The following is a 20064-nucleotide window of genomic DNA, read 5'->3' as shown; positions in this document are numbered from 1 at the left end:
AAATATAGAAACATGGTACTTATATACAGGATTCCGGTTATTTGGGCAGCCATTTATTTGGGGCAAATCTAAAAAAACAGAACCCAATGAGAAAATAGCCAGGGTTTACTTCACTTAATTGGGACAGCATGCCGTTTAATCGGGGCAGGAGACCGCAGCACTGGAGATTACCCTACAATTGTCGCCGACGGTACCACGTGGTTTGGTCAAAATTCTGGAGGTCACAACCATAAAACAATAAAAACAATTAGCAGTCACCTTATTGGGCTTTTCTGTTAGTGAAATCTATCATAAACGGACAGTAAACTCGATCTTACTGAATTTGCGATAACATCGACAGCTGGAATTCTGTGGGTTATTATGGTGAAATGTGTTTACACTTCCATGAAATCTTCAATCACATAAAAAAATTTATTTTCAGATCTCTTCATTCCTATTTTTAAAGCTTTGTAACTCGTTACTCCATTCTCATTTGCACATATTGTGTTACTTGCAATTTGTGTGTGCCTTGTTCTTTGTTATTGATTGCTTATCTTTTTACTGTTTTAAATTTTAACCCCTACCCACAAATGTCAGTGAACAGAAATGTCAACTGGTTCGTATGTACATATTACAGTACGTATTAATTATTCCGATTATCACATATATTCTTCCAATTTTCACGTATCATTTAATTTGTTAATTGGTAAGATAATTGGTAAGGGTAAATTTGTGCTTAATATATGTTTGCTTTTATAGCTTGTGGATAATATTCCTCCTATTATCGCTAATTAGAATCGCTGTTTAATAGAATTAAAATTCAATTCACAAATGTGATCACATTTGTGAATTGAATTTTAAGCACATCATATAGTGAATGGTGCTTTACTATGGTGACTCCATCGTAACGTGATTTGATTGTACAGTGAACCAATTGTAAAGGGGGGACTACATTGTATTTTTAACTATTTACGTGAAACTTTGCAAAAATGCAATTAAATCTGATGTCAGCCATTTAATTGCCTTTTTGAACCATATCCAAATTTGCCCACCCTTATCTGATGGCAGCTACCATTACCTTTATTTTCATGTAATCTATTTTATTTTACAAGTCACCATTTTTTAATTTCTTTTATTCATATTTCAGCTATCTTTGCTTTGGGCTGTCGTGTAACTCATATTTATTACAATATAGAAATATATATATATATATATATATAATTCAATCCTTTCTATATCTCTTCACTCTTTTACTTATATCTCTTAATTGTTCAAAGAAATATTGTTTAAGGTTTAGGCCTAAATGGTTATCTAATGAACTAATGAGACTCGTAACAGAGAAGAAAATGCATAGGATGCATATAAATTATCAAGCCACTCAGAAGCCTATGGCAGATATAAGCTAGTCTGTAATCAGGTAACAAAGGAGGTTAGGCAGGCAAAGGCAGATTACAAGAAATCCTTGGCAAAAGATGCTAAGAAAAACAGCAAGGATTTCTTTACTTATATAAACTCTAAAAGGAAGGGGATGAATCTGATTGGTCCACTTGACATCGATGGTTCGACTGTTGATGATCCTGCTCAGATAGCAAACAAACTGAATGAGTATTTTGCATCTACATTCACACGTGAGGAATTATTACAATTTGAAAATGGAAGAAGGTTATCAAATTGTAGCAGTGTGCTTAATGATTTTGTAATAACTGAGAGCAAAGTGGAGGAGAAATTGTTGAAGTTAAACACAAGAAAGGCACCTGGGGTGGATGGGATCTATCCAGTTATTTTAAAGGAGGCGGCAAAGCAACTAAGCAAACCCTTAGCCATAATTATGAGAGCATCCTTGGACTCAGGGGAGGTTCCCACGGACTGGAGATGTGCAAATGTGTCCCCAATTCACAAAGGTGGATCGAAGGGTGACACGAGTAATTACAGACCAGTTAGTTTAACTTCTGTTCCGGGTAAAATAATGGAGTCGCTGGTTAAAGATGCATTGCAGGATCATCTAGACAAGACTGCAGCAATAATTCAAACACAGCATGGGTTTGTTAAGGGAAAGTCTTGTCTGACAAATTTGATTGGTTATTATGATGTGGTCACAAAGGAACTGGATGCAAAAAATAATTTTGATATCATATACTTGGATTTCAGAAAAGCTTTTGACACTGTTGCACATGAAAGACTACTGTACAAATTGGAGCAGAATGGTATTAAGGGTAAGTTGCTACAATGGATAAAAGGATGGTTAAGTGGGAGAAGACAGAGGGTGGTAATCAATGGGTGCTGCTCTTCGTGGACTAATGTTATTAGTGGAGTCCCACAGGGACTCCACTAATAACATTAGTGTTGGGTCCACTGCTGGGTCCACTGCTGTTTTGTATATTTATCAATATTTATCAGGTGTTGGGTCCACTGCTGTTTTGTATATTTATCAATGATATTGATGAAGGTATATCGGGCTTAGTATCGAAGTTTACAGATGATACAAAGGTTGGCAGGGTTGTTAATGACAGTAATGGCAGTGTGCTACTGCAACAGGATCTAGATAATTTGGGCAGATCTGTTAAGAAGTGGCAACTGAAGTTTAACCTTGACAAATGCAAAGTATTGCATATGGGTAGAAGTAACCCCAGAGAAATGTACCAACTGTGTGGTACTACACTTAAGGTGGTAGAAAATGAAAAAGACCTGGGAGTAATTGTGCAGTCAGATATGAAGTTTTCTGAGCAATGCAGACAGGCTGCCAGGGCAGGTCCTGGGGTTTTGTCAATGATATATAGGAATTTTGCTAGCAGGGAGAAGGATGTGGTTGTCCCTCTGTATAAGGCAATGGTCAGGCCATGCCTTGAGTACTGCGTACAGGTCTGGAGGCCTCATTTTAGGAAGGATGTAGATTTACTTGAGCGTGTACAGAGAAGGGCAACAAGATTGGTGAGGGGAAAAGGGGTCCTCTTACCAAGAGAGGCTTAAGTTCTGCAAATTGCAGTGGCTGGAGACTAGGCACCTGTGCGGTGATCTGATTGAGGTGTATAAGGCCTTGAATGGGTTGAGCACGCTGAATTCTGATGGAATCCTTCCACTTGTTCAGATCTAAGGGGTCATAAATTCAAATTAAGAAAGGACAGATGTAGAATATATGTGCGGAAATTTGCCTTTAGCCAGCGGGCGGTTAATTGCTGGAACAAACTTCCATCTGTTGTTGTGGAAGTTGACAAGTTAAATAAATTTAAGGAGGAACTGGACATTTAGAGGAAATGATGTGATTTTTTTTTTTTTTTTTTTTTTTTGGCTGATGCTGCATAAGCTCATACACTTGCTTTCTTGCATCACATGCCACTACTACTACTAATTCATTATATACACACAATGTGCAATCAAAAAGCAAGACCAATGCTATGAGACAATTGCTGGTGCTGACATCTACTAGAAGTAAACATGAAATGAAAGAGTGATTGTATCTCAAGAACCATATTCTAGATAAGCAGAAATTGCTACTCAATTTAGAATACAGTAGGAGCTGAACTGCACATCTCTCCTGTATATTGGTTGTGGAAAGACAAGGGAACAAAGAGGAAACATCGAATTTTTTGATCAACTGGGAAAAAGTGCCACGTAAACATTTCAAATAATGAAGCAAGTGTATGGGGAGAATATCTGTCTGGTGCATGTGTGTTCAAGCAATGTCACCATAAGAATAATGTCTGATCACTGTGTGTTTGACGTCATCATAAGTGGGCCATAAGAAGTACACAAAGCTAGATTGCTGTAAAGAATTGAAAAAAAAGTGAAAGCAAGATTGAATGTAAATCTACTTTATCTGTGTATAATGGAAAGATAATGTATGTTGCAAGAGACAATATGAAAAAATAATAAATAATGAATAAATAAATGAGATAAATAAATTAATGAGAAAAATAAATAAATAATTTCAATTTTGATACTTAAGTGTGATAATTTTTGTTGATCATAACATTCCGAAAAAATGAAGGCAACACATTTTATAGTTAATTATTTTATTAGATTTTCAATGTTTGACATGTAATTTGTAATCCAACTAATGTATACACTGATTCTTTAAATCTAATCATTTGATTACTATAATTGAACAGAAATGATTTAACTTTTAAATTTAGCTCATTTTCGATATTTGAAATTTACATTTATGTGTTGCTTTTAATACATCATTTTTCTTTTTATATTAATTGTTGAGAAAAATATTGATAATGGCATAATTAGCAAATTTAAAATTATTTCTCTGAAATATTTTTTATATTAATTGAAATATTATCACTTACAACTGCTAAAACATTATAACCAATTTTCTCCAAGCCACAATATTTTTTTTCAAAACCAATTGCATTTTTTCTGCAGTAATTTTCTTCACAGATAAAATAAATATGACATCTTTGTAATTTGACAATAAGCTTTGAATCATAAATACATAAGCACTTGTAGCTGCTTTAGCAATTTCCCAGTAAGCTTCCACATTTGTAATCAATATAAGGTTTCAGCTGAATTTCATTGATCATTAAACGAATTTTGCATTCTGAAGAATTCAAAATGGCCAATTTCTATTTAGCATACATAAGAAAATTATTCTCTTGCTGGTTATCTGGAATTTTTTGTTCAGAGAAGAGCAGAGCCTACGAATAGTGCTTGGATGAGGGAGAAGTAGGAATGCAGAATGAGAAGTAGGAATGAGAAAGAAATGTGTAGGCATATGGAGATATTGAAAACATCAAAAATTAAAATATTAATACTTCGGTGAAATATCTGTATGCATTATTTTCACATTCTAAAAAAAATGTAATTGTTTGCATATGAATTTAAACACTGATGCTCTCTCGCTATTAACATCTCCCACAATTGAATTCAGTAAATTACAAACAGCATTCAAAACAAAAGAAATATTATTAACATCACTACTGTTGGCAATTACTATTTACATTTATAAAAAGTTCCAATGACTTTCACTTGCCTAAATTATAAATTTTAGCACTCTATACAAATAACAACGTAAAATCTTCACTTATCATGACTGAATAGGCAATGGAAGGTGTTGGCTGAAATATTAAATATAAAAATACAATACAGTTATTTTTTGAAATAACTTGCCAGCAATCAGGAACTGTATGTCTATTCAGGCACTCTGCTAGTTGTGTGAAAGTATGAAATTCTCTAGCTTTTTCATAATCATATTTACTTTTAATACTATTTCCAGAAATTATAGACCAATTAGCTTGTTATCCCACATCTACAAGTTGTTCACAAGGGTCATTACTAACAGATTAGAAAGAATACTTGATGAGAATCAACCAAAAGAGCAAGCTCGCTTTAGGACAGGATTCTCAACTATGGATCACCTTCACGTAATATCACAGCTAATGGAGAAAGTAAATGAATATAAAACACCATTATGCCTGGCATTTGTGGATTATGAAAAGGCATTTGACTCCATAGAGCATAAGGCAATGTTTCGGGCACTGGAAAGACAAGGCATAGATACCCCCATATATTATGATTATGAAGAAAATATATTAGAACACTACCTCCTTTATTAGACTAGACAAAGACAGTAGAAAATTTAAAATCGAGAAAGGAGTTCAAAAGGAGTTCATCAAGGAGACACAATATCTCTGAAGCTGTTTACTGCTGCCCTTGAGGAAGCTTTCAGAAGATTAGACTGGTCGCAGAAAGGAGTCAATGTGAACAGAGAGTAGCTAAACCATTTACGATTTGCAGATGACATTGTGGTCATAAGCCACAACCCCAAAGAATTAGAGGAAAATCTTTATCAGTTATGCACAGTTAGGAAGGATTTTGGACTAAAGATGAATATGGCTAAAACAAAAGTAATGATGAACAAGTATGCCACAGAAAGGGAAATAATGATTGAAGGAGCAGTAATTGAAAAGGTGGAGTCATATACTTATCTTGGATAAGTTATTAGTTGTAATAATGATAAATGGCTGGAAGTCAAGTGAAGAATAAATTTTGGATGGATAGCATTCAGGAAATATAGCCACATACTGAAGAGCAATATCCCAGTTTGTCTGAAACGTAAAATAATGAACCAATGTATACTCCCCACCATGACTTATGGAAGTGAAACTTGGGCACTCACCAAAAGAATGGAAGAGAAGCTGAGAACTACGCAGCGAAGAATGGAATGAATTATATTGGGAATCAGACTGTTAGATAAGAAGAGAAACACATGGATTAGGCAGCAAACTTAAGTAAAGGACATTCTTATCAAAACTAAAGAATTAAAATGGTCTTGGGCAGGACACATAGCTCGAAGACATGACGACAGATCGACAAAACCTGGAAAGCAAAGGCGGAGATGGATAGATAAAATTCATGAGTTTTTGGGTAGTAAATGGATGGCCAGTGCTCAAAAGAGAAGGAACTGGAAAGTTGCTGGAGAGGCCTTCATCCTGCAGTGGATTGAAAATGGCTGACGATGATGATGACTATTTCCAGGGCCTTTTCAATTTTTTTTTCTTTTAATCTTTGTTGCTTCTTTTCAAGACTGTCTCTTTTAAATGCCCGTGATGACTAATAGATTGGGCAGTTCAAAAATTGTGAAGGAACAGCTCCGTGAATTAATTTTGGATGCTTGAGATCTACAGTGATTGTCTTGTTTTTGCATCAAATTTACATGTCAATCTAACTATCATTTTAGGTGGTAGATGACTTTCATCAATCGGTGAAATACCACCACTTTGCTTATTGGAGGCTTGAAGTGGTGAAACCCATGTTTAGTCTCTAGAGCAAAGTTTCCGGCATCCCCCTCCCCCATACTTCTCCTTCAACCCATGCACAGTACTAAGTACTCAGGTTTTGATACCTTTGGTGTTTGGGGTTTTCATAAAAAAAAAAAAAATCTGGGATGGCTTGAAATGAATCTCACATACCAATAACAATATGAAATATATAAATAAAATGTTATGCACTCTTCCGAATTTCACGTTACTTGCTATTATCTGTTTGTTTGTTATTTGGTTTTTAGGAGCATTAGCAACTAAGGCCATATTACTCCGGGAATATGTGGTGGTCATTCCCTGACCTTTCCGCATCCTCCATATTTGGTGGTGATGGGCTCGAACCCTGGTCTAATCAAGAAGCGTGTGCTACGCACTGCTGCTCCTTCCCACCTGGCTATTGAGGCGCCCCATGCTATTAGCAACTCATCGATGATTGTTATTAGTTCTTACAACTAAGGATACCTCAGTCCACATACACAGGCCTATGGTTTATCAAAGGTTGCTTATAATTACACCATGTATTTATTAGCAGGGTACCTGCCCACCCACCAATGAGTAAGCCAGCAAGCTTTGAAACAATGCCGTCTGGGTGATGGTGGTTCCCATCTGAGAATATGTAACAGTAGTCTTCTCTATTAGAGAAGCATTACTTATTCAAAGTAGTGCAATACCCAGTATCCTGTTGTGAAGGTAGCCACAATATGAGATAAAATTAAAATGATGCCTTTACACTACGTATGTAGTTTTATTTTATGGGTTAAGTATGGTGTATCTACACCGATATTATATGTAGTAAACCTAAACCCATATGAAATTATGCCTTGTGCATTTCATCTTTAAATACATTATCTACAATGAAGGCTTCAATAAATAAAATTAACATTACATATTGTACAAATTAGATTTTTAGATTTCTTAAACGAGCATGCACTTTTCTTCAGTGTATCCAATACATCAAATTAATATTTTATATATAAATGAAGCTACTAAATCTGAAATTCTGATAAAATTAACTTTTAAATTCTTACAAGAATATATCTGTTACATTTCCTTATGATAGCTAATTCTATGATTAGATAAATGTACTACACTAGCATTTCGTTACTGTTAAAATACCACTATTTAAGATAACTATTATTAATGTACCACAAGAGTATTTTAGCAAACTTACCTTTGAATGTTCAGAAGGAACAAAATCTTTCCTTGGTATAGCTTTCAACCATTTATTAGTTAAAACAGTATCCTTCAATGGAGAGCCAAAAACGTGTGCTTTCAGACCATCTTTATAATAACCATGGCACTCAGGAGCACAACATTTTCTAGCCATTATTAAAAACTTTAAAGCACTTTTATGAGATGAAATAGCGCAAGACATGTACAAACACAACAGCACTAATAACGTGAACAAAAGTAAAACTACTAATGAACAAAGGCAACGAAAGGAGACTTGATATTTACCCCTCGGCCCACTTAGCACAAGGGATTAACCTACCAATGACGTAATAAGCACCAATGACATAGTAAGCAGACTTTATTCTTAAGGTGATGTTGATTAAAGTGGCATAAAGTGTCACACATGGAAGAGAATCACTGGAAGACAAAGATCATCTAGGCCTGACAAAAAATAGATAGTTTGAACACCAGAGTTGATCAAAAAAAAGGTGAAGAAATCATTACCAACGACTACATTCAATGCTCTTAATGATTTATGAAGATCTTTGCATTAAGATCTATTCACAAATAATTGAAGGAAACAAAAGTCTGTACATAGTTTGTTCCACATCCATTAACAGACGGTCAGCAACAGGCATGAGCAGAACATTGCAGAGAACACAATCAGGCCACTGAGTATACCCAAGTTCCTGAATTTGATCATTACAAGTGACAATTTATAAATTTTGTATTTATAAATGATATTGATGATGGTATATCAAGCTTAATGTCCAAGTTTGTAGACGATACAAAGGTTGGCAGGGTTGTCAAGGACACTACTGACACTATGCTGAGAATTAGGGTTGAATTTGAAAGTGTCTGCAATTCTGCCCAGACACGATAGGAGGAAGTATATGATGAGGGCCTTGTCGATCAATTCGGCCCTGGAAAGATTGTGCAAGGCTCAAGGGGTAGAATTTTTTTCAGCCTGGACTGTACTTGTTAACAGGAGAGATTACTTCTACAGGGATGGGATACACTTAAATAGAAAGGGTGCAAGAATATTTGCTGATGCTATCGAGGCAGTGTTAGGTGGGTCGGAAAACTGCTAGCTTGGGGGGAGACAAAGACCAATAGATTGACAGTAGCCACTGGCAGAGGTGAAAGAGATTCTTGCACTGCTTCTATTAGAATGAGCAGAAGCCTGAAAAACAAGATGCATGGTATTTCAGAGACTGCTGGGAGCCATTGTGGTACAAGTAAACACATGGGTTGTGTTAGGTTAGCTAAGAATAGAAACAGGTGCAGGTATACATGTGTGTACACAAATGCTAGGAGTTTAGTAAATAAATTTGATGAATTTGAGGTATTGCTCAAAACATCAAAGGCAGATATTGTTGGGATATCAGAGACGTGGTGTCACACAGATATAAGGGATGCAGAACTGCAATTTGGGGAGTACAACGTCTACAGAAAGGATAGACAGGATAGGAAGGGGGGGGGGTTATGCTATTAGTTAAGAAACACATAAAAACCAAGGAAGTGAAGCCAGTCGACATCGCTGGACAGTGCAGTGTTGAGTCAGTTTGGTGTGACATAAGCATTGGGAGATCAAAATTGAGAGTAGGAGTGTGCTATAGGCCTAATGACTCTGATGAGTATAATAAGGAACTGTACAGGGAAATAGAGTGGGCCAGTAAATCAGAGAGTCTTATAATGGGAGATTTTAATTTCCCAGATATTGACTGGAATTTGGGGGCTGGTTACTCACGCACTAGCAGGGCTTTTGTGGATTTATTGGATGATTGTTTTCTACATCAGCATGTTTGGGAGGCAACTAGAGGAAGTAATACTCTTGATTTGATTATCAGCAGTGATTCTTCATGCATTAAGAATCTGCAGATAAATGAACCACTAGGTGGCAGTGATCACAGTGTGCTGAAGTGGGATTTACTCAAAGAGTTAACTACCATTAGGGGTAAAGGGAAGGGTTATTGCTTCCATAAAGGCGACTACGATGGACTGAGACAGTATTTAAATTCTATACAGTGGGACCAACTGATGATGTTACCAACAGCAAATTCAAAATGGGAAGCATTCAAAGAACTTATCTTGGAACCTACTAGGCTTTACATACCAACTAAGAAATATTGTTCAAGGTTTAGGCCAAAATGGATGACAGATGAACTAATGAGGCATATGGCAGAGAAGAAAAATGCAAGGGATACTTACAAATTAACACATGACACAGAAGTCTATGATAGATACAAGTTGATATGCAACCAAGTTACAAAGGAGGTTAGGCAGGCGAAGGCAGATTATGAGAAATCCTTGGCAAGGGATGCAAAGAAAAACAGCAAAGAGTTCTTTACTTATGTAAACTCTAGAAGGAAGGGGATGAATCAGATTGGTCCACTTGATATTGATGGGTCAACTGTTGATGATCCTGCTCAGGTAGCTAACAAACTAAATGAATATTTTGCATCGACATTCACACATGAGGAGTTATTCAGCAAGGGGAATGCCAGAGGTGTATTCAACTCTAGCAGTAAGCTACAGAATCTTGAAATAACTGGGAGTAAAGTGGAGGAGAAACTGTTGAAGATGAACACAAGAAAGGCACCTGGGGTGGTGGGATCTATCCAGTTATATTAAAGGAGGCAGCAAAGGAAGTAAGCAAACCCTTAGCCATAATTATAAGAGCTTCCTTGGACTCAGGGGAGGTACCCATAGACTGGAAATGTGCAAATGTGACCCCAATTCACAAAGGAGGATCAAAGGCTGACACAAGTAATTATAGACCTGTGAGCTTAACTTCTGTTCCAGGAAAATTAATGGAGGCACTGTTTAAAGAAGCACTGCAGGATCATTTAGACAAGACTTCAGTTATAGCTCAGACACAGCATGGTTTTGTTAAGGGGAAGTCGTGCCTGACCAACTTGATTGGATACTATGATGCAGTCACAAAAGAACTGGATGCAGGGAATAACTTTGATATTATATACTTGGATCTTAGAAAGGCTTTTGATACTGTTGCACATGGAAGACTGCTATACAAATTGGAGCAGTGTGACATTGGAGGCAAATTGCTGCTATGGATAAAGGGGTGGTTGAGGGGGAGAAGACAGAGAGTGGTAATCAATGGACACTGCTCATCGTGGACTAATGTTATTAGTGGAGTTCCTCAGGGCTCAGTGTTGGGTCCATTATTGTTTTCTGTATTTATAAATGATATTGATGATGGTATATCAAGCTTAATGTCCAAGTTTGCAGACGATACAAAGGTTGGCAGGGTTGTCAAGGACACTACTGACACTATGCTGCTGCAACAGGATCTGGAAAGGTTGAGCAGATGGGCTGAGAGGTGGCAAATGAAGTTTAACATTGACAAATGTAAAGTACTACACATGGGAAACAGCAACCCCAGAGCAACGTATCAACTCTGTGGTACTACACTGACAGTGGTAGAGAATGAAAGGGACTTGGGGGTGGTTGTGCAGGCAGATATGAAGTTCTCTGAGCAGTGCAGACGGGCTGCAAGAGTAGCTCATGGAGTATTGTCAATGATATACAGGAATTTTTCCAGCAGGGATAAGGAGGTCATTATTCCATTGTATAAGGCAATGGTCAGGCCACACCTAGAGTACTGTATACAGGTCTGGAGGCCTCATTTCAAGAAGGATGTAGAGCTGCTGGAACGAGTACAGAGAAGGGCAACAAGATTAGTGAATGGAACAAAGGGGTGCTCTTACGAAGAAAGGCTTAAGTTTTGCAAATTACAGTGTCTGGAGACTAGGCACCAGCGAGGTGGTCTGATAGAGGTGTATAAAGCCTTGAATGGTTTAAGCATGCTCAATGCTGATGGGATTCTTCCTCTAGCTCAGAAAAATCACCTGAGAGGGCATAAATTCAAATTGAGGAAAGACAGATGTAGGATAGACGTGCGGAAATTTGCCTTTAGCCAGCGGGTGGTTGGTTGGTGGAACAGACTTCCATCCCTTGTGGTGGAGGTTGATAGCCTAAATAAGTTTAAGGCTCAGCTGGACAAGTATTTTGAACGAACAGAGGGGTGAAGTGGAAGTGTTTTTTTTTTTTTTTTTTTTTTTTTTTTGGCTGATGCTGCATAAGCTTGCTTTCTTGCATCAAATGCCTGTGCTAATGCTAATGCTAAACTGTTGGTTTGCTGCCAGTTTATGAGAAGTTTGCCAGTTTCATCAGTTGTCCTAGAAGGTTGTTTTCAGTTTCTTTCCTTCTGATAATAGTGCTGAAAACAGTGTTAAGCAGAAAGGTATAATAGGTTAATGATACCTATAATTACCATTCAGATGAGCAGGGGGAATCTGTTGCTCTTGTGGAACTGGATTGTGCTGTTAACTTGTGTGAGGAGTCTGATGTCTTTTGAAGTTATGATGGGCATCCTAGTGAGATTCAATTTTCCTTATATTTTGAGGATACATCTTGAAAATGGCCCACAAACCAGCTGTTAGACAGTCCACTGGACCAAACCTAAAAGACACCTGGGGTGGATAGAATCTATCCAGTTATATTAAAGGAGGCGGAAAAGGAAGTAAGCAAACCCTTAGCCATAATTATGAGAGCTTCCCTGGACTCAGAGGAGGTACCCATGGACTGGAGATGTGCAAATGTGACCCCAATCCACAAAGGAGGATCAAAGGAAGACACAGGTAATTACAGACCTGTCAGTTTAACTTCTGTTCCAGGGAAGTTAATGGAGGCACTGGCTAAAGAATTAATGGAGGCACTGGCTAAAGAAGCATTGCAGGATCATCTAGACAAACCTTCAGTTATAGCTCAGACACAGCATGAGTTTGTTAAGGGGAAGTCTTGTCTGACTAATTTGATTGGATACTATGATGTAGGTGGTAGATGACTCTCATCAACCGGTGCAATACCACCACTTTGCTTATTCTAGGCTTGAAGTGGTGGAACCCATGTTTAGTATATCCAGAGCTTAGTTCCAGTCAACCCTTCCCTATCTTTTCCATCATGCAGTATCATTGATGACTTTTGAGGTTATGATGAACATCGTGGCGAGATCCAATCTTCCTTACATTTCGAGGGTACAGTCCTAAAACGGTGTTCGCAGACCGGCCGCTAGTTAGTACACCAGACCGAACCTATTGGTAACTCTTTAGGAAGCTTCCGGATCAGCTAGATCTTGCTACCTCTACTCTGCCAGATAGTGACTGGAGGGAGGGAGTCCGAGTAGTGTGTATGCAGGCGGGCATTAACGAGGCCACGTTATGTCAAGAATGTGGGAACCATGTGTACACAATATCCAAATATTTCATTACTTCATACAGCATGTCCCACCCACCTTCTCTCACTATTGAATACACCATGAATTGTCAAACTAACAGAGTAAGCTTATCTGCGAAATGATCTAAACCTCCCAAACACTTCCTAATTCATTTCACAAATATACGAGGTCTAAATTCTAATCTCAACGATATCCATTTCCATTTGCAGTCTGCCAAATCCCATGTACTTTTTCTGACAGAATCTCAGTTATCGGTTGGTTCAACTACTATTCATCTCAGTTGCCCAAATTATTTGCTGTATGATTCCTTTCGCCTCAAAGGTTGTACTTGTGCATATGTCCATTCTGATATTCCCTGTCAGAGACTTCGTAATTTGGAATCTCCTCTTTTCGAACTTTTCTGGCTTAAAATCTCTCTCCCTCACTGTGTCAAATTCATCTGTTGTCTCTACCGTTCTCCCAACTCCACTAATCACTTGGAGCTCTTTGAGTTCCTCTCTTTGGAACTGACCATTCCAGTCCAACTTTCCTAACAGTGAAGTAATTTTCCTTGATGATTTTAATGTTCACAACTCCAGCTGGCTTCCGTTTTCTAGTCACACTGACCCAGCTGGTCGAGATGCTGAGGCTTTTGCAATTACTATTTGCAAGTAATTTGTGTAAATAATTTGCAATTACTTACGCAACTTGTTCATTTACCTACAAGAATACCGGACAATCCTAACCATACAGCCAATATGCTTGATCTTTTTCTCACAAACAATTCTTCTAAGTACACGGTCAAAGTGAGAGGTCCTTTAGGCACCTCAGATCACAACTTGGTAATTGTCGCTTCTCCAATGGAGCCTTTATCTCAAGGCTATTCCCAACCTCATATTGTTTGGCATTACAAGAATGCAAAATGGGATGACCTGTGAGATTTCTTTTCTGCGAGAAAATGGAGGCCAGCTGGAGTTCACAACTCCAGCTGGCTTCCGTTTTCTAGTCACACTGACCTAGCTGGTCGAGATGCTGAGGCTTTTGCAATTACTATTTGCAAGTAATTTGCGTAAATAATTTGCAATTACTTACGCAAATTGTTCATTTAACTACAAGAATACCGGACAATCCTAACCATACAGCCAACATGCTTGATCTTTTTCTCACAAAAAATTCTTCTAAGTACACGGTCAAAGTGAGAGGTCCATTAGGCACCTCAGATCACAACTTGGTAATTGTCGCTTCTCCAATGGAGCCTTTATCTCAAGGCTATTCCCAACCTCATATTGTTTGGCATTACAAGAATGCAAAATGGGATGACCTGCGAGATTTCTTTTCTTCTTTTCCTTGGTTGGATTACTGTTTCAAAACTTCTGATGTCAACGTTTGCTCAGATCATGTCAGTGAGATTATTCTTGCAGGAATAGAATCCTTTATCCCACACTCCACTTTAAAATCTCGTCCTTTATCTAAACATTGGTTTTCCAATAAATGTGCTAAGGCTGTTGAAGAGAAGAACATTGCATATCGTAATTGGCTTGGTTCTAATTCTTCAGTTTCATTTTCTGCCTACATCAAAGCTCACAACAATTGCAAGGCAGTTATTAATCAGTCCAAACTAGAGTTTGAACAGGCTAAGAGTAGAAAACATGCTTCTTGCCCTAATGGTAGCGAGCATTCTGGTCTCTTGCCAAAGCTATTCGCCACAATTTTTGCCCATTTTTGCTCACACCTCTGTCTAAACCAGATGGTTCTGTTGTCACTTCAGCCAAGGATAAAGCTGACCTGCTAGCATCCCATTTTTCTTCCAACTCACGTATTAATGATCTTGGTAAAATACCTCCCACCATTCCCAACACACTCCATTCAATGACTCCTGTGGTCTTCCATCAAATTTCAGATGGATTTTTATGAATCTTGATACTAAGAAAGCTCCAGGTCCTGATGGTATTTCTCCACTTGTTCTCAAAACATGTGCTCCTGAACTTACTCCTGTTTTTGCCGCCTTTTTTCACTTTCTTATTCCAAAGGTGTTTTTCCTTCTGCTTGGAAATTTGCTCATATCCAGCCAGTTCTTAAAAAGGGTGACAAATCCCTCCAGTAATTGCAATGGACATCGTCCCATTGCAATTACTTCTATTCTTTCTAATGTAATGGAGAAATCAATTAACCGCCAACTCTTAAACTACCTAGAAACCTTCCGTCTGATCTACGATCGCCAGTATGGATTCCACCAGTGTCGATCCACTGGTGATATGTTACCCATTTATGGACTAATTCAATGGAAATGTTCAGTGAAACTTAAGCAGTTGCTCTTGACATCTCAAAGGCTTTCGATCGTGTTTGGAATAAAGGTCTTTTAAACATGCTTCCATCTTATGGTTTGCCTACTGTTTTTTGTAATTGGTTATCCAGTTTTCTCTCTGATCGCTCACTTAGGGTGATGGTAGATGGCTCTCTGTCTTCTAACTTCTCCACTAATGCCGGTGTCCCCCAAGGTTCAGTTCTTTCCCCCACCCTTTTCCTCTTGTATAGTAATGACATTCTTCCACTGATTGTAAATCCTATCCATAGTTTTGCCGATGATAGCACATTGCATTCTACTTTCCATTTTGAGAAACCTTGCCCTGCTCAATCAGCTTCAACTTCTCGAATATCTGCTACCAATTCCTTAAATGCCGATCTCCAGGTAATTCTCCAGTGGGGCAAAGACAACTTAGTTGATTTCAATCCTTCTAAACTTCAGTCTTGTCTTATATCTCGCAAAAAGGATTCTTCTGCTCCTATGCTTATCTTTGGTGACACTCCGATTTCTAGGCAAAATGATATATCTCTTTTGGGAATTACCCTGACTTTTAATCTCTCTTGGCCCAAGCGCATTACAAATATTGCTTCCTCTGCATCTAAAAAACTTGGTTTTCTCTGTTGCTCTTGGCATTACTTTTCTTCCAAACAGTTGTTCACTCTGTACAAATTGCAAATCTGCCTTACCATGGAATATTGTTCCCACATCTGGGGTGGTGCCCCCAAAACCTCTCTCAGGCTTATTGATTCCATTCAGAAAAGGGTAGTTAGGTTAATTAATGATTCTTCTCTAACAGAGTCTCTCCACTCACTGTCCCATAGACGTACTGTTTCTGCTGCATGCCTCTTCTAAAGATATTTCCATGGCCACTGTTCTGAATTGGCTTCTATAATTCCCACTCTCTCTCTCTTTCAAAACAGTCTGAACACGTGCCTGCACCAGCCAACATCCATTTACTGTCCAACTTTAAACTCACAGAACCAACTTTTCATCTTCCTCCTTTATTGATTCAACTGCCGTTTTCTGGAACAACCTTCCTTCATACGTATTTCCTGAAAATTACAGTCTACAGAAGTTCAAGTCCAATGTCAACAAATATCTTCTTTCGTCTTCTCAACCTCCAACCCAAGCCCGGTTGTAATAGGTTCTAATACCAAAATAGGTTCTAATACCTCTCGTGTTTGGGGTTTACATAAAAAAGTAAAAAAAAAAGGAACTAGATGCAAAGAATAACTTTGATATCATATATTTGAATCTTAGAAAGGCCTTTGATACTGTTGCACATGGACGACTGCTGCAGAAATTGGAGCAGTGTGGCATTGGAGGCAAATTGCTGCTGGATAAAAGAATGGTCGAGTGGGAGAAGACAGAGAGTGGTAATTAATGGACACTACTCTTCGTGGACTAATGTTATTAGTGGAGTCCCTCAGGATTCAGTGTTGGGTCCATTGTTGTTTGTTTGTTTGGTATTTGGTTTTAGGAGCATTAGCAACTAAGGCCATATTGCTCCGGTGATATGCAGTGGTCATTTCCTGATCTTTCCGCATCCTCCGTATTTGGTGGTAATTGGCTTGAACCCCAGTTTAATCAAGAAGTGTGTGCTACGCACTGCCACTCCTGCCCACCTGGCTATGGATGCACCTCCATTGTTGTTTTCTGTATTTATAAATGATATTGATGATGGTATATCAGGCTTAATGTCCAAGTTTGCAGACAATATGAAGGTTGGCAGGGTTGGTAATGACACTAATGACAGTACACTGCTGCAACAGGATCTAGAAAAGTTGAGCAAATGGGCTGAGAGGTGGCAAATGAAGTTTAACATTGACAAATGTAAAGTACTAAATATGGGAAGCAGTAATCCCAGAGTAACATATCAACTCTGTGGTACCACACTGACAGTGGTAGAGAATGAAAATGGCCTGGGAGTAATTGTGCCTGCATATATGAAGTTTTCTGAGCCGTGCAGACAGTCTGCAAGAATAGCTCATGGTGTCTTGTCAATGTTATACAGGAATTTTTCTAGCAGCGATAAGGAGGTGATTATCCACTTGTATAAGGCAATGGTCAGGCCACACCTTGAGTACTGTATACAGGTCTGGAGGCCTCCTTTTAAGAAGGATGTAGAGCTGTTGGAACGAGTACAGAGAAGGGCAACAAGATTAGTGAACAGAACAAAGGGTTGCTCTTATGAAGAAATACTTAAGTTTTGAAAATTGCAGTGTCTGGAGACTAGGCACCTGCAAGGTGATCTGATTGAGGTGTGTAAAGCTTTGAATGGTTTGAGCATGCTCAATGCTGATGGGATTCTTCCTCTTGCACAGAATAATCACCTGAGATGGCATAAATTCAAATTGAGGAAAGACAGTTGTAGGATTGATGTGCAGAAGTTTGCCTTTAGCCAGTGGATGGTTGATTGCTGGAACAAACTTCCATCTGTCGTTGTAGAAGTTGATAGCTGAAGTAGATTCAAGGCAGAACTTGACAAAGATTTGGAGCTAGGGGATGAGTGAAATAAGGTTTTTTTTTTTTTTTGGCTGATGCTATATATGCTTGCTTTCTTGCATCATGTGCCCTTGCTAATGCTAATTGTTAACTCTCTAGGACACATCTGGATCAGGTATTTTATAATCTTTCTACCGCGACTCTGCCAGATAAGAAAAGGAATGAGTCCAAGTTGTATGATTCACAGGGAAGGGCACTGTCTGGGACACATTATGCAAAGAAGCTGGATATATTCTCATTGTATGTATGGTATATCCAAAAATTTCATTACTTCTTACAACATATCCTTCCCTCTACTTTTACTTTATCTACTGAATGCATCCTGAATAGTCAAACTAATAGAACAAACTTATGTGCAGAAAGATCTACCCCCCTCAAATACTTTCTCATTCATTTCACAAATATACAGTCTTAGTTCAAATCTCAATAATGTCCATTTCTGCTTACAGTCTGCCACTTAATTTTACCACAGAATCCCAATTACTGGTTGTGCCAGCTATTATTCATCTTGGTTGTCCTGATTATTTTCTTCAAAGGTGGTACTCATACATATGTCTACTCTGTTAAAGACTTAGTAAATTGGAACCCCCCTCTTTTTGATCTTCACTGGGTTCAAATCTCTCTACCGCACTCTGTATAATTTATCTGTTGCCTTTATCATTCTCCCAACTCCCTCCAATAATCACCTGGAACTCTTCAACTTCCTTTCTGGTAGTGCAAGAATTGTGAGGTTCCACCAGTGGTATACACTACTGGCAATTCAGTCAGTGAATTGCCAGTAGCATATACCACTGACCTTGCAATTCATTGGGCATTAAATTCTTGAAGCCATCTGCACACAGAAGCAGCCTAAGGGAAATGGTTAATGGCTATGAGAAGTGGAGGACAAGGTGAGTTTCAGAGCTTGCAAGATATAAAAAATATAACTTAATATTGCATTAATATATTGCCTAAGCACTGCTCTTGTTAGACGTGCAATGAGTTGAAATCTAGAGGTTATCTAACTGTGTTCATCCATAGAACTTGTGGTGTGAGTTAAATTGGCACACTCAAAACCTCAGTTGCCAAACAAAAAGTTAAAAACCATGCTTTCTTGAGTTAGAAATTCTGATACTGTGCTGCTCACTAATTCTCACTAACAGCCAAAGAAATAGAAACAAAAGCCCATATATAGAAACAAAATATAATCACATAAAGAAATCTAAGCCCATTTAATTACTGATAAAAATAGAGTTTTATGTCTGATTTCCCCCAACTCCCAATAAATGAGCACAACAATGCAGCAGAAAAGACAAACACTCTGTTTAACTCTGCTGAATTAAAAAAAAGACCATAAAAACATAATAAAATGCAAAGAAGAAAATTGAAGCTACCGGTTCCAGAGGGAACCGGCAGCTACAACTTTCTTATCTTTCTTCATTTTTAATTAGATTTTCTGTAGTTCTCTGTTGTGACCAGTGAAGTTCCATGAAGATGGGACATAATGTATGCCTATTCATAACTATAATAATTAATTCATAACCAATTAAGCATACAATAATGAAAGTCACATAAACTTGTTTTGTTGTTGTTCTCTTAGCAACAAAGAAACTAAGGCTATGGTTTTTCAGTGTATTATTTCTGCAAATTGTGTGTATACTGTGATCACAATCTGCTGTTTTGGCAGATAAAAAATCTACATTACCAGGAGGGAAGGAGTGAGGCACACACACCTTCACTCAAGTTGACTAATTCAGCCACAACATGAAAAAGTCTATAAAAGTCATAACCATCCGGTTAACCACAAGTGATGTAAATTGCAACATGTGTTATGAAAATATAGCTCGAGTGAATTTTAAAATCAAAGAAACAAAATTAATAACTCTAATGAATTTAAAACAAAAAAAATATGCAATCTGAATTCTGCTAAATACAAAAAAAAAAAAAATGCTAAAAATATATCAACAATGTTACCTTTCTGTATAAAACTGTAATCACATCACCTTTGCCTTTTGAACTTATTAATTCTAAGTATTCTCCAGATGAGCCTAAAACAATTTTAGTACAAAATAAAATATTAATACAGTTTCTTATTTAAATGTAAAGGTAAATTTTGTAAA

General features: G+C 37.8%; 1 protein-coding gene across 1 annotated transcript in view; it reads right to left on the bottom strand.

Annotated features, from left to right (window-relative positions):
- The window catches only part of LOC150088255 (intermembrane lipid transfer protein VPS13A-like), a 3009916-nt gene that overhangs the window by 2175100 nt on the left and 814752 nt on the right, over positions 1-20064 (bottom strand). The window contains exon 23 of the mRNA XM_090370087.1: positions 19919-19992. Within this exon, the coding sequence (XP_090226213.1) occupies positions 19919-19992 (74 nt within the window). The remainder of the gene's footprint in view (positions 1-19918; positions 19993-20064) is intronic.

Source organism: Mastigoproctus giganteus, chromosome 3 (genome assembly GCF_048544385.1).
Source record: "Mastigoproctus giganteus isolate SK-2022 chromosome 3, ASM4854438v1, whole genome shotgun sequence".
In the NCBI taxonomy this organism is placed as follows: domain Eukaryota; kingdom Metazoa; phylum Arthropoda; class Arachnida; order Uropygi; family Thelyphonidae; genus Mastigoproctus; species Mastigoproctus giganteus.
Note: the sequence above shows the minus strand (reverse complement) of the source record. Positions and strands in the feature narration are given on the sequence as shown.